Source organism: Xiphophorus hellerii, chromosome 2, assembly GCF_003331165.1.
Source record: "Xiphophorus hellerii strain 12219 chromosome 2, Xiphophorus_hellerii-4.1, whole genome shotgun sequence".
In the NCBI taxonomy this organism is placed as follows: Eukaryota; Metazoa; Chordata; class Actinopteri; order Cyprinodontiformes; family Poeciliidae; genus Xiphophorus; species Xiphophorus hellerii.
Window position 1 is genome coordinate 11737471 of NC_045673.1, and position 21654 is coordinate 11759124.

A 21654-nucleotide genomic window follows, 5' to 3' on the forward strand; every position below is an offset into this window, starting at 1 on the left:
CAAAAAACAAAACAAAAACAACTTTGGAGAAACTGCTGGAGAGGAGAGGGTAAAGAAGCAACTGGGGAAGCTGGATGTGTGTTTGGTATATGTGCGAGAGTTATGTAGGAATGCGATGACAAGCAGTGGAATGGAGACACACACCCGCGAATGATATCTAGATAAGATTACAAGATGAAAATAGCTAATACGAGGCGTGTAGGAGCACAGGAAAGGGGTCTGAAGCACAGCTTGAAATAAATGAGAGGCAGCTTTATGATGGAGATGATTATGAGGGTGTAGCACAAACGTGGATGAGATGCAACCTAATCCACCTGAGCCTGAAGTAAACAAGAATATGGGAGTCCTGTTCTCCATATCCTGGCTTTGTTTGCTTTGTGAATGAGTCTTACAACAGACCCCGAGTGGTGAGTGATGACAAACGGACTCTCAAGTTTCTTCCTTTTTTTTTTTTGGACATGTTTATTAGGTTCATATCTGAATGTACAGGCTAAATAGACAACAGGTAACAGACACGATACTCCCAAAAGAAAATAAAGAAGAAAAGAACAGAAACCCACCAGCATCAGTTCACTTTACAAAAAAAAGGCATTTAACAACTCGGCTGTCTTTGCCAACACTTTCCCCAACATATACACACACAGATTCAAAAATAAGCTAGAATGTAAGAAAAACTCTAAAATGGCCTCAAACTATAATGCCTTGCAAAAGTGTTCATATTTCTTGGAACTTTTATCATGCTGTACAAATCTGAAAATCACAGCAGGCATTTGTACTTATCCTCCTTTACTACCTTTTCCAATTTGTAAACTACGAGAAGTCAACTATTAATACAGCTATTAGTTACAAACTCAACAAATGCTGCCTTAAAGAAAGCCACTGTTAAAAGTCTTGCTTCTTGTTTGCTACATGCCATACAGGGCACACAACAAACATGTGGAGCAAAGTCCTATGGTCAGATGAGGAAAAAAGCTGAACTCGTAGGTCAATATGCAAAACCATGTGATAGAAAACTATCACTGACCACAACATCACCATCTTAAACTATGGCGGTGGCAGTGTCATGCTGTGTGGATGTTTGTCTTTGTTGGGAACAGAAAAGTTGGTCAAAGTAAATAAGAAGATGGATGAATCTAAATACACTTTTTGGGAGAGCTGAAGACTTGAAACGGAGGCGGATGTTTATCTTCTTTTATCTTCTAACAGGATAACTAACTCAAGACATAAAGCAAAAGGTCTTTAAGTTTAGACCTAAATAAAGTTGAGAAACAGCGGCTAGACTTGAAATTTGTTGAGAAAAAATGGACAAGAAATTCAGCCACTAGATGTGCAAAGCTATACGAGACATACCCCAAAAAATACGCAGCTGTAATGGAAGCAAAAAGTAGCTCTGCAAAGTAAATATTCAGATGCAGCTGAAATGTAAATGCACTCCACAATTTTCAGATTTTTTTTTTTGCTAAAAACAGAAAGCATAATTTTCTTTCTGCTTCAACAAATTCAACAAATGATGTTCATCTGTCATAAAATCCCAGGAAAATACACAGACGTTTGTAAAATGTGCTAATGAAAAAGATCAGTGACTATGAATACTTTGCAAGGCACTGTTATATACTAGATAATGGGTAGATAAAAAAAAAAACAACCAAAAACGTTTTTAAATTTTAGGACATATACCCAAGGAGGTAAATGAGGTTAATGTGCAAACCTAATGGCACTCAAAATTTAACCATATCCTACCACATTGCAACATACCCGTTATACTCCAAGACATACAAACACTTTGGGTCTGACGTGGTTTTTAACTTTGATTAAAGAAGGTTTGAAATATTCCGACCCTGTACACAGCCATTTGTTTTTAACCCTGACATAAGCAAACCTCAACTTCTGAGAACTTCAAACAGCTCAAATGTCCTGGACAGATAAAAGTGAAAAGTTGTAATCGATTCTTCAAATACTTTCTTTTTGACTCAGTTTATCCACTTCTTTTGCTCTTAACTATACCGTATGACTTTGGGGGGGAAGGGCAACACAGATGGGGGATCAAAAAGAGGCTGCGTTTGATAAATCTAGATGTGTAAGACCACTGCAAGAAACCAGATATGAGGCTCAGCTATGTCCACTGGAGAGAAGCCGCACTTTGGCAGAGACCATTGAAAGAAAAATACAACAAAAAACCTACAGTATCTACATGGTTTGCTTTTTCAAGTCCAACTCCCCCTGCCTCTTTGAGGAGGGAGTATCAAGGTGGGACCTCAAGTACAACTCAGACATGTTCCTTAAAAAAGTGATTATTTTTTTTCAAAAATAAATATAGCAATCACTCAGGAGACATTTATGCAATTAAAGTCAACTCCTACCCTGAGAAAGAGGAAAACCAAAAAACTGAATAAATGATTCCAGTTTATAACAACTTAGGTCAAGTTTTATCAAGCGTTGGACTGGAGCTCATCTTAAAAGAACTGTTTTACTGTTTTTGAGATAAAACATTTAGACTAAGCCACCCCCAGTTCTCTTGATCAAGGAATCATTTTATGTATGCGACTGATCAAAAACATGTTACACTCGTAAGGCTTTCAAGAAACTTATGACCTTTTCTCCCTGTCACTTTGCTTCATTATCAACTCAAATTACCATTTTGAACAGACGCATTGAAATTTCATTCTTTTATACTACAACTGTGAATCAGAAATTACTACTCATGTATTTAAGCCATGGCAAAAAAAGTTTACTTTTTGTTGTAAATTTTTGGAAGAAATATTTGGATAATTGTGAGAAAAATATGTTCAAATCTCATCAATTTATAAAAACTTACTCGACTCCATTGTATTCTTTTTGGTTACTCATTGGCTACCAATGATGACTGATTATGATGCATGATGAAAGAAAACCAAAAATATAATTTATTTTGAACTATAAAACTTTTCTCCTTGCTGTAGACTATGTACAATACAGAATACTATTTTAAGTTGCGAGTTGTTAAAAGGGATTTGAGACACCCAGCGATGGGAATGAAATGTCCTGCTAAAGAAGGCAATATTTCAATATTACAAAATAACTAAATGGCAAATGACAGAAAAGACCAAAACCTTATTTTTAGTAAAATAGCCAAAAAAGAAAAGCTTAAACTAGGGAAAAGTGGCTCAAATAATACTTTTTTTGTTGTTATTTTCGAGTTCCGAATAACTCATTTTCCACTCTATATAAATCTTTCAAGTTAAAAGTTAAAGCAAATGTTTCACTCTGAGAAATGATAATGAAAAAAATAAAACTTGAGTTGTAAATAACCAGAATCATCTTTTAAGTAAGATTTTTGCGGAAGACATCCTGCAGACTACCAACATGCATTCACATCATGCTCCGTCCTATGCTTCTATATAGGAAGCAAGTAGCAAAGAAACAGGAACTGATGCTGGCCCGTCAACAAAAAACAGATATCATTATTGCCTTTCAACAGAACACGCACACATAAATACACTCGCGCACACTGCAACCTGCAAAACAACCTCACTTCCACACACCGGATTTATTCCAAAAATAGATATAATAATGTTTATATATAATGTTTACATTTATGTTACGTTTACATAATACCAAGAATAGCCACAACCTAATACAGGTTCAAAATTCACAATATTACATTGAAACACCTCTGAAGGGTGGTATGAACGGGTATGTGCACATCATCACCATGTGTTCTTTTTTGTTTTGCTTTTTTTTTTTTTCTCTTTGCATGTTAGTGGATATGGTTGTTGATACATGTGTGTGTGGAACTGTGTGTGAGTGTGTGTTACACAGGTGTGCTTTCTTTGTATCTGCATACCTCTCCTTAAACCTGAGATTACGCTCTGTAACAGACAGAACTCGACACACACACAAACACACGGCTACAAACACATGTATGCCAAGCACACACAGCACACTTCTAAATTATGGGATTTTCAGAAGTGAATCGTGATTCTCTCAAAGTCCAATACTCTAAATGCAAAGACCATTTCTTTCTCAAGTGGATTACAGCTAATGAAAACAGACAGAGAACAATTGAAGCAGCAAAAAAACAAAAAAATTACATTTCTTGTAATAAAATGCCTGCGTTTTAATTTTCTAAAGTCAGAGGTGGTGAAACTGGCAACTAGCCAAGCATCTTGGCTGATTATTACAATGTAGCTCTCATTACTAAAGTGTAAACAGTCAAATCCTGTGCTAGAAAAAAAAAAAATCTTTGTGGCTTGATTTCAAGAGCAAAAAATAGACAGACCCCAACAATCTAAGATTCTGAGTTAAAAGAAGTTGAATTTGGCTGCGTGGCACAATGAAATGCTCTACAGTACCCAGGTCGCCTCCTCGAAGCTCTTTAGTTGTAATTATGTCATGAAGGCGCATATGAGACATCAATATTACCCATGAGTGGATGCCTACTTTCCAGCATAAATACTGTTTGACCCCAGAACAGACGATCTTTATTCACTTACATGTCTTCAGACAACAAAAGGGCATTGGGGTTCTGCTAACTGGAAGCAAAAAAGGGGGCATGGCTGCGCGTTGAACAAAAGGGTGGGAAAAGTGGGCCTGTGCTGCGTTGCTAGGCCGGTCCATTAGCAGGGGACTGCATCTCTCTGTAACGCAAAAAGCAGAGAGAACATGAATTTGAAAATATTTTTACTAATGTGTTGCTGGCTTACAACATGCAAGTTTCTAAAACAAAACATTTAAACTCCTGAAGCTTTGCACCAACAAGAAGAGGAAAAAAATGAATGAAATGATTTTTTTTATCTGTGGTGGGTTTCCTTTATGTTGTGGAATAAAACTGCTTTGCAAAGAGGCCAGTTCTTTTAATTGATCAATAAATTAGACAGGGTAGCCGAGCACGCTTAACTAATGTGTCATTACTTATCATTATTCCTACTAAAATTAGGAGGCACACACATTCCAATAATTTACTTTGGTTACTTTGGTCAGATCAGGTTCAGAAAATGGCAAAAAATGTGCATAAACCATAAATAGGCATGTTTCCGATAAAAAAAAAAATAAAAAAATCTGTTATTTTCAAATTTTCTTTAACACAGAGGGAACCACTGCAATTTTGTTATAGTAACATAATGACAATTAAAAATCGAATCTATTAAAGCAACATGGGAACAACGGGCAGATCAGGTTTTGCATCAACCTTTGTATGTAAACAAAGAATACCCAATGCTTGCCTTTTCACGACAATATGGGTCAGGAGGTCAAATTGAAATTAAAATTAAAATAAGATCAAGATCTCACACTGTTTGTATGGCAGAGTTGTTGTGGAAGTTAAGAAACTAAAACAAATTGAATCATGTGAATCCATCCAACCAATTACAATTAACTTACAAATCATTTTAGGAAATTTGATTTTTAAATATTCCACATATTAAGACAACATGCTAAGTTAAGCTTTTACTTTTGAAATGGCCATGTTATAAGTACAGTAATTTCTTCTTTATGGTAAGCAAAATGCAGCCAAGAAATGTGGCCAGACCGAAGTGATTCAATTACACACAATAATTCATCCATTAAGACAAACAATTACTGATTATGGAACTATGCACCAATCCTGTTTCTGAAGGACTGTGTTCCCACAGATCGGTGCATTGCTGAGTTTCACTGAGCAGCACAAATCGTTTTGCACAACATGATAGAAGCTGGTTTCAAACAGAGAAGACGGCTGCTACCGTGACCACAGACTTAGTGTAGATGCTGATAAAATGCTAAAAGCTTTCATTAGATATAAAGGATTCATAGAGCACATTGTTCAAATTTGTTCCAGATGATAAATACCTCAAAGCCGAATTTCCAACATCAGAACAAAGCACAGATCCGGACTCAAAACTATAAACTGATTAATATTACCACTGATTGTTTTTTAATTGTTAATACTGTGTTAATGTTTTTAATAACCTATCAAGAAGAGACAAGGATGAGTCAGGCTGACATACCTCCACATCGAGGCTCTACTCCTTCTGCATTTAACAGAATGTAACCTTGTGTTTGTTGAACTCACCTCTCCCTGAGAAATGTGTATACTAAACACCCAAGCAAAGAGCAAACACTCACTGTGTGACAGCGGCCGACTGGTTGGTTGGACTGGCGGTAACTGTGCTAGAACCAGTTTCCATGTTTCTTTTCTTTTTCATCTTCTTTGTCTTTTTCCTTGATTTGTAGTCCATCTATAGGCACCTTATCTCCTTCACTGAAAACAAACAACAAAACAGTGAGTAGGTAAAATAATAAAAGATCCAAACACTGTCAAGAAAGTCTCTCGTACATATTTTTTTGCTTGTTTCCCCTCAGCTTACAGTGACATAAGAAAGTATTAATATCTCCTGATCTTTTTCATATTTTCCCCATTTAAAAACCATAAAACTTGAAGGTGCTTTATTGGGATTTAATGTGGTAGAGTTTAACAAAAGCAGTGTGTAATTGTGACGTGGAAAGAAAATGATACACAGCTTTCTGAATTTTTATAACTAAACATAAAAAAAACCTAAAAGTATGCTGTGCTATTGATTCAATACATCTAAAACAATATTTTGCAAAAGCATCTTTTGGAGCAGTTATATCAGAAAGACTATGTGATTTTTTTTTCTTACAATATTTACACATCATGAAGGACAGCAATGCTGCCTGTTTACATGGATGCATGTGTCTTTGAAGGTTTGCTATACTGCTTGGATTGAGATTTTAAAAATGTAAAAAAAAAAAAAACGTAATTTCTTTTGATTCCCAATAATGCACTATTTTGTTAGTCTATCATATAAAATACATTAAGGTTTGCGATTGCGAAAAATGTGAAAAAGTTTAAGGGTTATGAATGCATTTATCATCTTCTCTGGGCATTTGTCTCTAATGCGCTCATAGCAACCTGCACATCCACCAAAGTAATTCTGCAACACACACAGGGCTCAAAATAATCAGTAAGTCAGCTAGGAGAGAGTGTGTGTTGATGTTCTTTAGTTTAAAGTAGCATCTAATGAATTGTAGCATGCTCTTTGGTGCACTGTTAGTCATTTCCTAATGAACCAATCTGTTAGAATGTCAATCAACTGAAATGGTGGCACTTTGCTGATAGCATGCTATCTAACAGACTGTTAGTTGTATGCAGCTCTACAGAAAAACACAAAGTTCATAAGTCAAATACAATCTCATAATCTCTTCCAGCAGTAAGCTTCATGTTCTGGAGAAATCCTCAAATAAGAAGTGTCCTGGATAAAAGGTCGTAGGTTAGTGCATGTTCTTTGTGAGTTAGAATTAACAAGAATGGCAAAATGAAAATATTACTCCACATCCTGGGAAAAGCAACGAGCAAATAAGAGCATTTTAAATCCATCAGGACGACATTCCATACGTCGCACAGGCACCTACAACATACCGTTTGAATGCAGGTCGGAAAACTCTGGAACGAAGGGGACACGAGAAAGGAGGGGACACAAGGTAGGAGAATGATAACAGGGAGGATTAAGAGGTAAACATTGTGAAGAAAAGAAATTTTAGAATAGAGGGCAAAAAAAAGACTCTGGGTGGAAAACAGCAAGACAAGGTGGACACACCAGACAGAGCAGCTGCTTCTTCTCTGTGCATGAGAATGAGTACCTTGTGAAGACTGCCCTCTCATTTTTGGCATCCACAGTCAGCTGGATAGTCTCCTTCCCTGCACCTGTGGTGATGGTCTCCGTGGTAACCGTCTCACTGGAAGTGGACCCTGTCTTTCCTTCCTCTTCATCACTTTCTGAGCTGCTGGAGGAGGAACTGTCCGATGCCACGAGAGGAGCTTTTCTTGCCACACAAGCACTCCACACACATGCTGCGAAGGAAAGACAAAAAAATGTCTGTCCTGAAGTTTTTCGGTACATGTAGCAATTAGTAAAGAGTTGATGAAGTTTCTTAGCATCATGCCTGTGTGTTTGCATGATGCTATGTGGTTGTGCAAATGGTTCTTAAGATGTTGTAATGCCGGAGCCAGTAAGTGCATAACCACATGCATAGTTGTAAAAAGTGCCTGCACATGCCAAGTACCGGTCAGGGATTATATAACTCAATTTATCATTTGAACAGCCATTCTGCATCAACTCACGGTTGGGGTTTGGTTTGGTGCCGTCTGAACCACTGAGGTCCGAGTCCACAGGAGAGCTGCATCTGGGGCCCGTTTCAGAGCTGCTGGACATTTAATCATACAAACATAAAAGCCTAACTTACATGCATGATAACTCAGACAAAATTTAAAATCAATTTGTGTCCTTCATAACCTTGTTGCAGTGCATATATTTGTAAAGGAAAGTAAATATTTTAACAGCAAAATTTTTGAATACCAATAGATGAAAAGACAAATCAGTTATCACTAAGGTCAGGGAACTAATATTACTGGTGTCAGTTTGTGATATCGCAAAAAGATTGGTGAAACTAGATTATTCTAACTTACCAAAATTAATGACATACAATATTTTTTCAGATTTAAAGCCTAATGTAAAATTAATAATTCAGTACAGGTGAGAAGAAAAATTAAGGCATTTTTAAAAAAAATTACTCCAACTATATTTTAAACTACAGACACTCACCAACAGAAAGGCTGAAAATCTGTGAATTTGGCCCACCCTTTATCTTCCGTCTCTGTTGCAGCTGGCTGGGAGACCGGAGCGTCCCAGGGGGAAAACGCTGCTCCAGCCGCAGGAGCTGTGGAGTTCACCTCTCCAAAGTCTGCAACCCAGTCAGAACCTGGAGAAAAAAAAAAAAAAAAAGAGTAGAAGACACTAACTCTGATACTATGGAATACTGTACAAATGTTGCAACATTTACATATATCTTACTTGGAGGTGCAACTGTCTGGTCCTGGCTTGAAAACGGATCAAAGTCGTCTTTATTGTCTTCCTCCTCAGAATCAGAGTCTGCAGGTTTGTCAGGGCCATCGGTGCTGGAAGCTGCTGTCCTCTCACACGTCTGACTGGCTGCTTGGCTTTGGGAGGAAGGGGAGCCACCGAACCTTATCAAAAACAAAACTATATACTTTAATATGTCTATGCAAGCTAATACAGAAATTTTGTATTTAGAATACAGTATTTGAAGGTTTTCCTATTTTGTAAGTTTACAACAACAAACTTCAATGTATTTCGAGTGAATTTTATGTGACTCATCACCACAAAATAGCAAATAACTGGAGTCAAAAAAATATGCAAGTTTTTATCTTGTTTGCACATATAAATTTGACAAAACACTATTTTTTTCCAGGCGCTTTACATGTAGCATCTCCATCTGTCTTCTCCTCAATGTGGACTAGCAGAAGAAAAGCATCTCTACAGAATGATGAACTAGAGGAGATGGTGTGTTCCAATTAAAGTGTAGAATCAGTTTTCTACCACACAGAGTTTTGCATCATTTTTTTCTTCCACTCCAAATGTATACATATCTTATTTAACCATTATAAAACACTATGATGTTTGTGGCTAAGGGAACGCAAATATCAAGCATTGTACTGAAATTAGTAGAGGATTCTGTCAACCTGTTTCTTGACTTTGTTTGTGTTGCATAGTTGATTTCTTTTTCCTCCCATATGTCTTCTTCATCATCATCAAAGGGCTGAATCCTTTCCTTAGAACAGGCCTCAAACACAGCTGTGTTGGCCTGCAAAAAGCAGGGCTACATTTTCAATACAGTATCAGGAGTAAGTATTCTCTTTGATCCCAAGAAGTTTGAAAAAAAAAAAAAACACGCAAGATAGATCAAAAGGTATGAACGATATAAATACACTCACGGTGTCATGGCCCGCATCAATGTTGATATTGATCTCAGCAATCCGGTCAAACGTTGCACTGAAACGATAAAGAATCACCCAGTCAGCACAGAAACTACTGAGCTGACTGTAGCAAAGAGAACCGGGTCAGTTCATTTACCCAATGTTGTCGTCATGATCCGTGAACTCATCGTCATTAAAGCCAAACTGATCTACGAAGTTAGCCGTCATTTGCTGGATCTGATAGTCTGAAAAGGCCTTAAAGACAAAACCGCAACAATCAGAGCACAATGGATTGTGAAACAAAACCAGAATATTTAGTCAGCTCATTCATATATACCTGCTGCATTGTCAGCTCTTTAGGGAAGGGGCTCTCCATGTCATCCTCTGAAGAAGATCGAGGGTTTCCAGTTCCAACCTAAACGCATCAACATGGATAATTTAACTTTCTGTATTTGAATAAAAACAGCTACTACATACTGTTGAACTTACCAGGTCTATGGTGTTTTTTCTATTGGTTTCTGACAGTGTGTGTTCCACAAAGGTTTCCCAGCGTGCTCTGTAGTCCTCTGGCAGCTCTGCATCCAAATAATTTTAACATTTCTGAGTGAATGTTTACAATTAAAGCTTTGTTTGCATTACTATCAATCGTACCTGCGATAAGGTTACTGATTTGAGTGTGTACTGGGCCTTTTTCCAGGTTGTGCACCACAGTGTTGGCAATCCTTGTCAAATGTCCCATGTATCCTCTTCTCATGCCACCTTCTGACCTGACCAAACAAGTTATACTTTTAAAATCTGGTTTTATGCTTATGATGCAAAATTTGATTACGATGCCAAAGGTCCTTACTGGATTTTATCATTCTCCTCCCAAGTCTCCAGAATCCTTTGGATAAGGTGGCAGTGTTGGAACAACTTTCAAGAGAAAGAAAAGTTTAGGTAATAAAACTCAAAAAAGGTCATGTCATTTAGGTTGACTAAAATATATCTGGAAACAAAGAGACCTACATGAGTCACCATTAAGTTGTGGGCAGAGTTTTCAGAGGTGACTGAAGGTTCAGAGGTTGGGGGCTCACTTGTATTCTGCTCTTGAGGTGCGTCAGGAGAAAGCTTGGATTTATCCTGGGAACTGAAGTCAGGCTGCAGTCTCATTTCATGGGCACATGGCCGAACGATGGCAGCAACACAAAGCTCCACTTGAAGGTGCAGGAAGTTGTTCCAGTTGTACTTAAAGAACAAGTCCTAAAAAGGGCAGACATTTTACACCTGCCTTTGCTTATTGTGTTGTTTTTAATCACTTTGAATGACCTTGTTGTTGAAATGTGCAACACAAATACACTTGGCTTATATTGCACAGCATATGAATAAAATGTGACCATTTGATTGGACTCGTTTGTTCTAAAAAATGTCCCTTCATTCGCCATTTGTTGTAATTTGGAACAATATAAATAAGAACTCGATATGAAATTGAATGCAGATCTTTCCCCATTAGGACTGGTTGTAGTCATAAGAAGGTATACATACATTTCTTTGATCAGTATTAATTTCATCAAATTATTTTATAGCACAGGGTTCCAACATGTCATTAGCCTGCTGCTTTACTCATTAAAGTAAAGTGGGTGGGGCTAATACTGCTATAAACAAGATGACTAGTCTGCAGTTGGGATGTTGTGGAGTTTGACCAATCAGATATATTATTATATCTGACAAGGCATAAAGGGAGTTTAAATAATTTCATGATGTGATGTAAAAGAAATATAAAAATAAATACTGATATATAATTTTACAAATTAATGAACTAACGTTTTAATTAATAATTGTAACATTTGTTTAATTATACTTTTTAATATATTAACACAACGGAATAATTCTAGATTTTTTTTATTTTTATTAACTAAATGAGCCTTTTTCATTTCTATTTAAATTGTCACAGACACAAATTAATTCATCGATACGAAGTATTTGTTTTAGGTGGCATGAACCATGATACTGACGTCATAACATTCTGCCCAATAAGCACCTAAAAACCATTACTAAATTCATGAATTGTTTATTACATCATTTTTGTTTGGGTCTATATATCTAGATCAAAACAACAACAAATAGGTGTTGTATATATAACATTAGGCTAAATGTGATAATAATGGAATTTAGAAGGAACAGGGATAATTGTAGGTTTTCTGTTTTAAACAGAAGCAACCAGATCAGGTACTTTTATTAAAAATGTTTGTGTATAAGTCATGAAGTCGTTAAAGCCTCGTGTTTTTACTGGAGGTCATCAAACTGCAAGACTCTCCTAGCAGCTCATGCTTAATCTCCACAATTTGAAAATACTGTGCAACTACTATGTGTCTCACCAGAAGGAGATCCATGGTATTGAGCCTGCAGAGCTCCTGAGCTACGACTGCGTGGCTGGCAGAGCTGGTGTAAAGCAGAGAGGCCACGAGTCTGGCCACATGCAGGCGTGTGTTCCCCAGCGGTTCCTCCAGCACACCCAGAGTAGTCAGCATGGGATCTCGCTATAAAATGCATAAACGGCAGAGACTTTCAGATTCTATACATAGCGTGAATGTTTTTGGTTACCTGAAAGACCTATGAATTATCTTTTCTGTGTTTCTGTACCTTAGGTGGTTCCAGAAGTAGCTGGTGAAAGTGTATTAGGTGTGGTTGAATAGCCAACAAAATGCTGCTGTTAACGGTGTAACTTCTCTCAAACCCCTGAGCATCCATGACACCATCCACCCTGTCATAAAAACAGAAGTTTAAACAAATTTTAAATGAAAACAAATTTTAAAAAAATACATAAAACACAGATGAAACAATTCGTACAGATAGATTAAACTGTAAGTAATCATTTGAAAATATCTAAAAATGCTTAAAATGAATCAGAGTGTCTTACACTGGCCTACGGATCTCCAACAGGGTCAGAAGAACTTGAATCCCACTGACAATGCAGCTTTCAGCCATCTCTCCTGAAAACATATTCTGAAGTAGCTGCTCGACACACTCCTGCCTGTAAAAACACACCAGAGCATGTCATCATCTCCACAATCAGGTCGGTGAGAGTAAAAGTCTGCGACTTACGATTCCAGCACAGTGAGCAGCGGGTCCGGCTGGGAAATCTCTTGCAGCTGACTGGCCTGATCTCTGCTGAGACGAATGATGTCACACAGTGTCTGAGAAGCATTTGTCTGCCTCTGTGTAGAAAAAGAACAATAAAAGAAAGAAAAAAAAACGAGACAAAGATGTAAACCTTTTAAGATTTTTCTCCCCTAAAAAAACTATTTTAACTTTTACTCAAAAGAAAAAATAAATAAATAAAACAACTTTTCTTATCTACCTCTTCATCTCTCTCAGGGTGAATGAGCTCTATGAGTCTCTGGGCCAGTTTCTGTTCATTCAACCACTAATAAGGGCAAATATTACAATAAATGACACAGCAGAAAATATTTGAATTAAAAACATTATTTGATAACAGGAAACTTTGCTTACAGTGAGGGTCTCGAGCCGAAGTGGAGGTGGCTCCACACAGCTGATAAGGCGTAGCAGCACATCCATCATGGCAGATGTATCTATATGCTTCAGGACCAATGAAAGGAATCCTTCCTTTTTTCGCAGGAAACTGATGACCTGCACAGCACAGGCATCAAACAAACTGATGTGACAACATTTTGATGATGTACAGATGTGCAGAGTTGCTCTAAGCACATAAAAAATGAACATGCTGCATTGGTCCTTAAAGCTGCATTACACCCAGCATTTTCAAGAAACACACAATGGTGCAGTTGTAAAAGCCTTTGAAAAAATTTTACTTGAGAACCTAATAGACTAGAACAAACTATTGCATGATTGCAAGATGACAGGAAAAATCTAAATAGTTTTTATTTTTTCCCCAACTGTACTAACCGTTTGTATTTAGCACCACCTACAAGAAAACTTGCCAGAGGTTGACAAAAAAGATGGGAGAGTGTGGAGGAGTTTCACCTTCCAGCTATTTTTCTTTTTTTTCTCCCCTCCAGGGGGTCTTTTGTGGGCTCTAGTGTCCCTTATATGAAAGTAGGCTGACAGGAAAGGGGGAAGACATGCGGACAAATGTCGCCGGGTCCGGGAATCGAACCCGTGACAGCCGCGTCGAGGACTCAAGGCCTCCAAACGTGGAGTCGTGCTATCCCCTATGCCACCACAGCACGCCTTTCCAGCTATTTTTCAAAGAAACTTAGTTTAGATGTGCAAAGTTGCAAGCGACATATCCAAAATGACTTCCAGCACTACTGCAGCAAAAAGCTGTTTCAGCCAGGTATTGCTCCAGGGCAGCTGAATACAAATGGAAAGCACTTTTATTTGTAAACCATGTATTCTTTACTCCAGCCTTGAAGTTATGTGTGACTTGGTCTATCTTATAAAATTTTAATAAAATACTAGAAAATTTCGGAAGAAATTTAGCAGGGGCCTGCCAAGGCGCGCCCGTGGGGTTCGGGCCCGGCGTCGTCACGCTACAAATTGGCATCGACGCTTAAGAACGCCGCAACGTAATCAGTGGCACGCGGAGAACCGCAAGAACGTTAAGTAAGGCGGACGTGCACCATTCAGTACGATTTAAAATGTTGTCAAGGCTTTTATTTTGGAAGTTTTGTTAAACTTCATTTTAAAGGGCCAAACTAATCCCATGCGTAATAGTCCTTGGGATAAAATAGTTATATAATGCTCAAAACACAAGTAGCTGATGTAAAAATATTTAAGGCTTTTATTTTGAAATTTTCAGTATGCTTCATTTTAAAGTTCTGAACTAATACCACATGTAAGAGTGCTTTGGATGAAAAAGTCAAATAAAGCCAAAAAGAGCAATTACGTCATGTAAAAATATTCAAGGCTTTTATTTTGAAATTTTCAGTATGCTTCATTTTAAAGTTCTGAACTAATTCCACGTGTAAGAGTGCTTTGGATGAAAAAGTCATATAAAGCCAAAAACAGCAATTACCTGATGTAAAAATATTCAAGGCTTTTATTTTGACATTTTCAGTATGCTTAATTTTAAAGGGCCAAACTAATACCATGTGTAACAGTGCTTTGGATGAAAAAGTCAAATAAAGCCAAAAACAGCAATTACCTGATGTAAAACTATTCAAGGCTTTTATTTTGAAATTTTCAAGTATGCTTCATTTCAAAGGGCCAAGCTAATACCATGTGTAACAGTGCTTTGGATGAAAAAGTCAAATAAAGCCAAAAAGAGCAATTACATGATGTAAAAATATTCAAGGCTTTTATTTTGAAATTTTCAGTATGCTTCATTTCAAAGGGCCAAACTAATACCATGTGTAACAGTGCTTTGGATGAAAAAGTCAAATAAAGCCAAAAAGAGCAATTACGTAATGTAAAAATATTCAAGGCTTTTATTTTGAAATTTTCAGTATGCTTCATTTCAAAGTTCCGAACTAATACCACGTGTAACAGTGCTTTGGATGAAAAAGTCAAATAAAGCCAAAAAGAGCAATTACATGATGTAAAAAATATTCAAGGCTTTTATTTTGAAATTTTCTGTATGCTTCATTTCAAAGGGCCAAACTAATACCATGTGTAACAGTGCTTTGGATGAAAAAGTCAAATAAAGCCAAAAAGAGCAATTACATGATGTAAAAATATTCAAGGCTTTTATTTTGAATCTATTATTATGCTCCATTTTAAAGTTCCGAACTAATCCCATGTGTAACAGTGCTTTGCATGAAAAAGTCATATACGGCCAAAAAAAGCAATTACATGATGTAAAAATATTCAAGGCTTTTATTTTGAAATTTTCAGTATGCTTCATTTCAGAGGGCCAAACTAATACCACGTGTAACAGTGCTTTGGATGAAAAAGTCACATAAAGCCAAAAACAGCAATTACCTGATGTAAAAATATTCAAGGCTTTTATTTTGAAATTATTATTATGCTCCATTTTAAAGTTCCGAACTAATCCCATGTGTAACATTGCTTTGGATGAAAAAGTCATATACGGCCAAAAAGAGCAATTACGTCATGTAAAATATTCAAGGCTTTTATTTTGAAATTTTCAGTATGCTTAATTTTAAAGTTCCAAACTAATCCCATGTGTAACAGTGCTTTGGATGGAAAAGTCAAATAAAGCCAAAAAGAGCAATTACGTCATGTAAAAATATTCAGGGCTTTTATTTTGAAATTTTCAATATGCTTAATTTTAAAGTTCCAAACTAATCCCATGTGTAACAGTTACTGAGTTAAATCAGTTATATACAGCCCATAGCAGCAAGTAGTTCTAAAGGCCAGTTCTCAGTCCTGATCTGTTTCAACTGAGGATAGATAGAACTACAATGATGCGTATTTGTAGTCCAAATCAGCAGCCAACAGCCTCTTGAGTTCCGTTGCTATGTTAAATAAGTTTCACACCAAGGTGTGAAGTGTTAGTGAAAGAGCCTGAGAGCCTCAGAAAATCCTGTCGCATGACTTTGCTCTGAAGCACCGTGACAGAAAACCGTACGGTCTAGATAAATTTCGAAAACATTTTACCGGAGCAGACAGGCGTATCAATGTCAGGACCGATTTTGATACTAATCGTGCGATATTTGTGGGCGTGATGGCGATTTCAAAAATGATTTGGGTTGAAAAAGTTGTCTTGATCTCTCACTCTAATCAGCGAGAGAAGCACTCTAACTTTAGGAAAAATGAGAAACTTTGGGTCGCTTAGAGACAAATTGTGGACAAACCGTAACTGGTATCGACGAGCCGTCTTCACTTTCGAAGAGATCACAGACGTATCTACAAAATGAAATTTGAATGGCATTTCTAGGTGAATTTGTGACGACACAGAAAATCCTCAAAAATAGGGTATTTCCAGGATTTTTCCCATTGACTTATAATGGGTTTTTTTTCGTAGTTTTTTGCGAATTATGTCGCCACGTTAACCCCAAATCCCACCAAAAATAATAGCTCCAATGGCGTGAATTTTCTGCACGTTTTGATACCTCATTTGTAGGTGTGCACCCAGCGGTATGAGCCGCATTAACGGTGACGGAAGAAAAATAAAGAAGAAGAATATTAAAGAGACGCTTCTCTCCGACAATAGTAATAGGTTCCTGCCATTGCTTTGCATGGCAGGCCCCAATAAGGAAGTGTGTGGTTGTAATGTGAAAAAATGTGAAAAAGTTTTACAGCCAATGCAGTAAACAGTGATTTCTAAAGTAAATGTATTCATGTAAACACAAATCTCCATGTGAAATACGACATTTTTTTCCAACAGTTTCTTTAGCAATGTTTTATTTTTTGGAACTGCTGGATAATTTACCAAGGAGACCTTGGCTTTTAAAATGAAAAATAATTTGGAAGGCTGGCCCATCTGGATGTTCACATTTCAACAGCGGCAAAACTTTAAAGCCATCCCAGATGACTGTTAATCTCCCTGTGAGCATTTTCATTTAAATCCAATCTGAATTCAATCACAGGGACACAGAATGTAGCCGTCTCTGTCTATGATTATCTGCATTATTGTTGCAGTAGGAGTGTGTGTGTATTACCTGCTCAGTCTTCCGTGCTATTAGATTCCCAATTGTCTTGCTGAAGAAGGAGGCCAGGAGGGGGTTAAGCGGGGATGGCTGCTCCAGGAAAGCATACAGATTTTCTAGCAGCGGCTCCTCATTGCCAAGTTTATCATTGATCACCCCTACATCACATGTCAGCAGCTCACATGCTATGTTTGGATACCTGAAAAAAATTTTTTTAAGTAAAATCAATCAAGACAAAATCAGTCCGCACATTGAGCACTTTAGTGCACAAGGTATGCTTAAATAAATATGACTGATTAATTTGAACTATTTTGCCTTTTTAAATGCGTGTGAAAAGTTTAGTGGTGTGATATTTTTTTATTCAGCCCTGATAAACTCCAGGATAAAGAGGCAGGTAAGCAATACATTACTGTGTACAGCCAGAAAAACTTTGCTTTTCCCTGCTTCACATAAAAACACTCACTTGAAGCGCTTGGTCTCTTCTGCGCCAGCAGGGGGTTCTGTTGTAATCAAACGAACTAGCTCTTGCATGCATTGGTCCTGGCAGAAGAACTGGAGGAGTCTGTGAATCCATCACAGAACAATATGCTCAAGACAGCAGAGGCAGAGAATGTCAGCTTAAAAGTCACTTTAGAGTGCTAATGCATATAGGGAATCAATAAATATACCTCCTGTTTTGGGCCTTGCACTCCTGCAGCACGTCTTCCTCGTCCATGAGCTCAGTGAGGGTGACATCCTCCTTGTCTAGCAAAGCCTCCAGATGAGAGGATGTGTGCAAGTCAAACTTCCAAAACATTGTTGGCGTCAGCAGATCTAAAACTTGGCTGCCGAACAGAGAGGGATGAGGTATGAAGCTTAGGAACATAGATTATTGGCAAGCACAAAGTCCCGCACTTGAATACATTTTATAAACAAACAAATAGTATAAATTGTCTTACAGATGAACAAGGAAGAACTCTCGTTAAACAGCCATCTGCCTTATGATCAGAGCCCGGACATCAATCGACATCTGCAGATTCACATATTCAAGTCACTCAACAACAGCAAACACACAAGCCCAGGAAACTGCCTTTGACCTGGTGAGGAAAGGGAATTTAGAAGACAGGAAATATAGTCAGAAAGATATTGTCTCTGTCTTTAGGCTGAAACCAGGCTGGGCATTCTTCTGAGAGAGAAGCAGGAAGCATTGATTCTGTAAATGACTTATTAGTGCCTATTTGTATATTGATATCACACAGCTTACTTTGAGGTTTCTCTGAGACCCATCAGCTATGCTAGCAGGCTTCAAGACTGATAGAGATGGTTAGTGAGAACTCTTGGAAGAAAACAAGAGGGGTCAGATAAAAATCAGAATTAGGGAGAAGACTCACTTATTTACCTTGTGGGATTGATCCTAATAAAACTGACAAGAACTTGGTGCATACAACAAGAATTTTACACAAATAGCTAACACCTTTAAATGCAATCATCTTCTAAAAGAGATGTCTACTACACACAAACTGAGGCTTAAAACAACTATCTAGAGCTGTATTTGCTTTTAAGCAACAATAAAAACAGAGCTACATAGATAATGACGTATAGAATTATACTACTGGATATCAGGAATACCAAACAAAAAGCTAATTCTGTTATGTAGCGAGCAGCATGGAAGAAGTGAGCCTTTTTATATATACAAAATCAAACATGTACTCTCAAATAGTTAAATTGCAAATACCTAACCCTTTCAAACACAATACATAATAGATAGATAGAAGACCTGAAATAAAAAGCTCACAATAATAACCATCGACTTTTGAACCCAGACAAAAACGCTCCTATTTTTATTTGAATTTCCCATCTAACTGGTTTCTGTGCATATTCCAGTTGTAAAAGTAGTAAAGGCCATATCCTGCTTTAAATAGTCATAATTTTAAAGCATAGTAATGAGAAGCTGATGGAGAAAGCAAAAGCTGTGCTCAAGTAGTAAGGTTACTTCAAAAATATTTTATTCAAGCATGAGAAAAAAAACCAAACAAGTAAAACAACTCCAAGTAATACTGTTGTAAATGTAACCCATTACTATCCACCTCTGACTGCAGCACCGAATCCAATCTGATGCCATACCAAAACAACTTCTCTCTTTCTGACTGAAGAGCGACTGAATTTATTTTTTCTCTCTGTATCCAGCTGATGTTGACTGCAACAGTGGTGATATAGGAAGCAGGTACACACACTTTGTTGTAAACTACTCAGATTTGGCTAATTCTACTTCTGTCTGCCTGTCTTTTTTGTTGAAGTAGCAGGTGATCCCCTAGTGCTGTGAGAAACTGTTGTGAAGAACATCATTCCTTATTGGCTTTATTAACCAATCTAAATCAATTTTTGTTGTTTTATAACAAAGGGGTTTAAAATGATTGAAGATCTATGATAATGATCATTCAACATGTTTTATGAGTCTGTAGTGTAAGCCTGTGCAGACTTAGAGTTTGATAACACTGTGGTTGGAGGAATGAAGGCCATGTCAGAGAGAAAGATGATGTCCAAGTTAAGGGCAATATGTGTTATCTGAATGATGTACTGATGTACAGCACAGGAGCTTGTTGAGCAAAAGACTGATTCTGTCATCAGAGCATATACCTCCTCAAAATTATCACAAACACAATAGACTGTCACATGATAATAATGCTTTTTGCAAAGTATTGCCAACTTAAATAGAATACACAGTTTAAAATAACATAGTTTTGCTTCTATTTGAATTTGACCCTATTTTTAAACTAGAACACTGTGTTTAAGGATTTGCGTTAAAATAAACAGTTAATCTGCCACAAACATATGCACTCTAAAGAACTCTTCATTAGTTGCTTAATGTGATGTCATTGTTGTTTTGCGAGTGTAATTTTTAGCCAACAAGTTCCAACTAAATACCAAAACAAATAGTAAAACTGACCATCCCATGTTGATGTGAAAAAAAAACGGTCTGGTTGATTTTACTTAAAGGTCAGATTGGTAGTTTTAACAAATGTTTCTGTGACCTGATATGAGAAATAGAGCTTTTCCCACAGGTGCAAAAGGCATTTTTATATGAAGCCAAGACGAGAAAAAGCCCGACCATGGTCAGCTTTCGGAGGCCTTTCATGCACACTGAGTGCAGCTGTAAACTGTTAATTATTCCCTAAAATATGGAACTAAATCTGAGTAACAACAACATCAGGGGAAAATGTTCCTCCGCTAATCACACAACTTATCTTTTTCAGTGTGACCCATCGTTTAGCCACGGTGTCTTTTCACACTTACCTTTCGTGCACGTAATAAAGTAGCCCGCTAGCACAGCCTCATTCGCTCTGCCGACGCTGCAAACTAATTTAATACGGAGGAGACATGGTGCATTTAGATCCTCGGCTAAGATAGCGCTGTTATTTATCACAGCTGCGGGCTACAGTGTGTTGTGAGACAACGTCCTCCTCGCTCAGACCTAGCTTCAGTGTCTTCCTCCGCCAAGTTAACGCAGCGAGGTAGCTCGTATAGCCTTTATGATAGTGGATGCCGTTTCTTCCGAAACGCAACCGGTTCTTACCTCTGTATCATCTTTTCACCGGTCGTTATATGCAGGCTGAACAACAGGAATTGGCGACTTCGGCTGTCAGGTCACTGTAAGGCCCATAGCAGCCTGTAAACTGCGTTGTTAGCCTAACATCCTACTACCCCTTTCCTGGCTGCAATGTCATTTACACTCCGTTACACGGCGGCTGAGCAGCCAAGAGGATGTGTTGACAGAAAAGCGAAGGAGAAAAGCGATTTGAAATTTAAAAATGGCGACTGACTTAAGATGTCATCAAATGGTTGGCTATAAATCAACCGTGTAAGCATAAGTGTATTTTATTATGAATATTATTTTTTATAAATATCTCCAGAGGCGTTGCTAGTAGCTAAGTTGCAACGGAGAACGCCCCCTTCCTTTTTTAAGCAGCAATGCAGAAAAAAAACACTAACAAAAAGAAAACAAACGAGTAAACATTGAAATAAGTAGTTATACTTGCTTGTTTTCTAATCAGAAACCAGTAATGGAAAAACAAAAGATAAATTGGTGCACTGGTGGCACAATGATAACGTAGACAATTATTTCAGAATGAAATAATGCTTAATACTTTTAGGAGTCCTAAAGCCCTCTTTACTGCAAATGAACCTTATGAAGATCAAGTTTTTGCACTCTTGGTCACACCTGAGTTTTTATGCTTTCTTTGAGTTAATATATAAAAACAACGAGCTTAAGAATATCTGCACTTTCTTTAGCAGTCAGTCTACTAGATCTCAGTTACCATTTCCCAGCATCTCCAGTGCTATTGACATTAACACTGAAAAGAAATAAGCTGATAATTTTGTATCAGGGCAACATGAATTGTATTTATTTTGCTT

At 37.4% G+C, this 21654-nt stretch overlaps 1 protein-coding gene across 7 annotated transcripts; it reads right to left on the reverse strand.

Annotated features, from left to right (window-relative positions):
* Positions 1 to 444: 444 nt before the first annotated feature.
* ppp6r2b (protein phosphatase 6, regulatory subunit 2b) lies at positions 445 to 21133 on the reverse strand. Of its 7 annotated transcripts, none has more exons than XM_032583817.1 (26): positions 20816 to 21133; positions 18201 to 18338; positions 17931 to 18086; positions 17726 to 17824; positions 17275 to 17461; positions 13241 to 13378; positions 13089 to 13154; positions 12833 to 12945; positions 12648 to 12761; positions 12371 to 12491; positions 12106 to 12267; positions 10757 to 10990; positions 10599 to 10663; positions 10403 to 10518; positions 10241 to 10326; positions 10089 to 10166; positions 9909 to 10006; positions 9770 to 9827; positions 9518 to 9654; positions 8829 to 8974; positions 8580 to 8736; positions 8099 to 8181; positions 7618 to 7828; positions 7397 to 7420; positions 6082 to 6217; positions 445 to 4616 (listed from the first exon to the last, which is right to left on the reverse strand). In XM_032583817.1, the coding sequence occupies exons 3-25, from the start codon at positions 18056 to 18058 to the stop codon at positions 6127 to 6129; spliced, it is 2712 nt and encodes a 903-aa protein (XP_032439708.1). In that variant the 5' UTR covers positions 18059 to 18086; positions 18201 to 18338; positions 20816 to 21133; the 3' UTR covers positions 445 to 4616; positions 6082 to 6126. The 7 variants fall into 7 exon arrangements, with proteins under 7 accessions (XP_032439708.1, XP_032439674.1, XP_032439657.1 ...); XM_032583783.1 differs by having other exon boundaries at positions 8829 to 9001; positions 18201 to 18271; positions 20816 to 21129; XM_032583766.1 differs by having other exon boundaries at positions 8829 to 9001; positions 20816 to 21129.
* Between the last annotated feature and the right edge of the window lie 521 nt (positions 21134 to 21654).

Bases quoted from the DNA above. Each gene is read 5' to 3' on its own strand.
- ppp6r2b (XM_032583783.1), bottom strand. From the start codon at position 18,058: ATGTTTTGGAAGTTTGACTTGCACACATCCTCTCATCTGGAGGCTTTG. The intron at 10,007-10,088 runs GTATATATGAAT...TTTGTCTTTAAG, and splicing joins AAGAGCTGACAATGCAGCAG to GCCTTTTCAGACTATCAGAT. The intron at 9,828-9,908 runs GTAAATGAACTG...TTATCGTTTCAG, and splicing joins GATCATGACGACAACATTGG to TGCAACGTTTGACCGGATTG.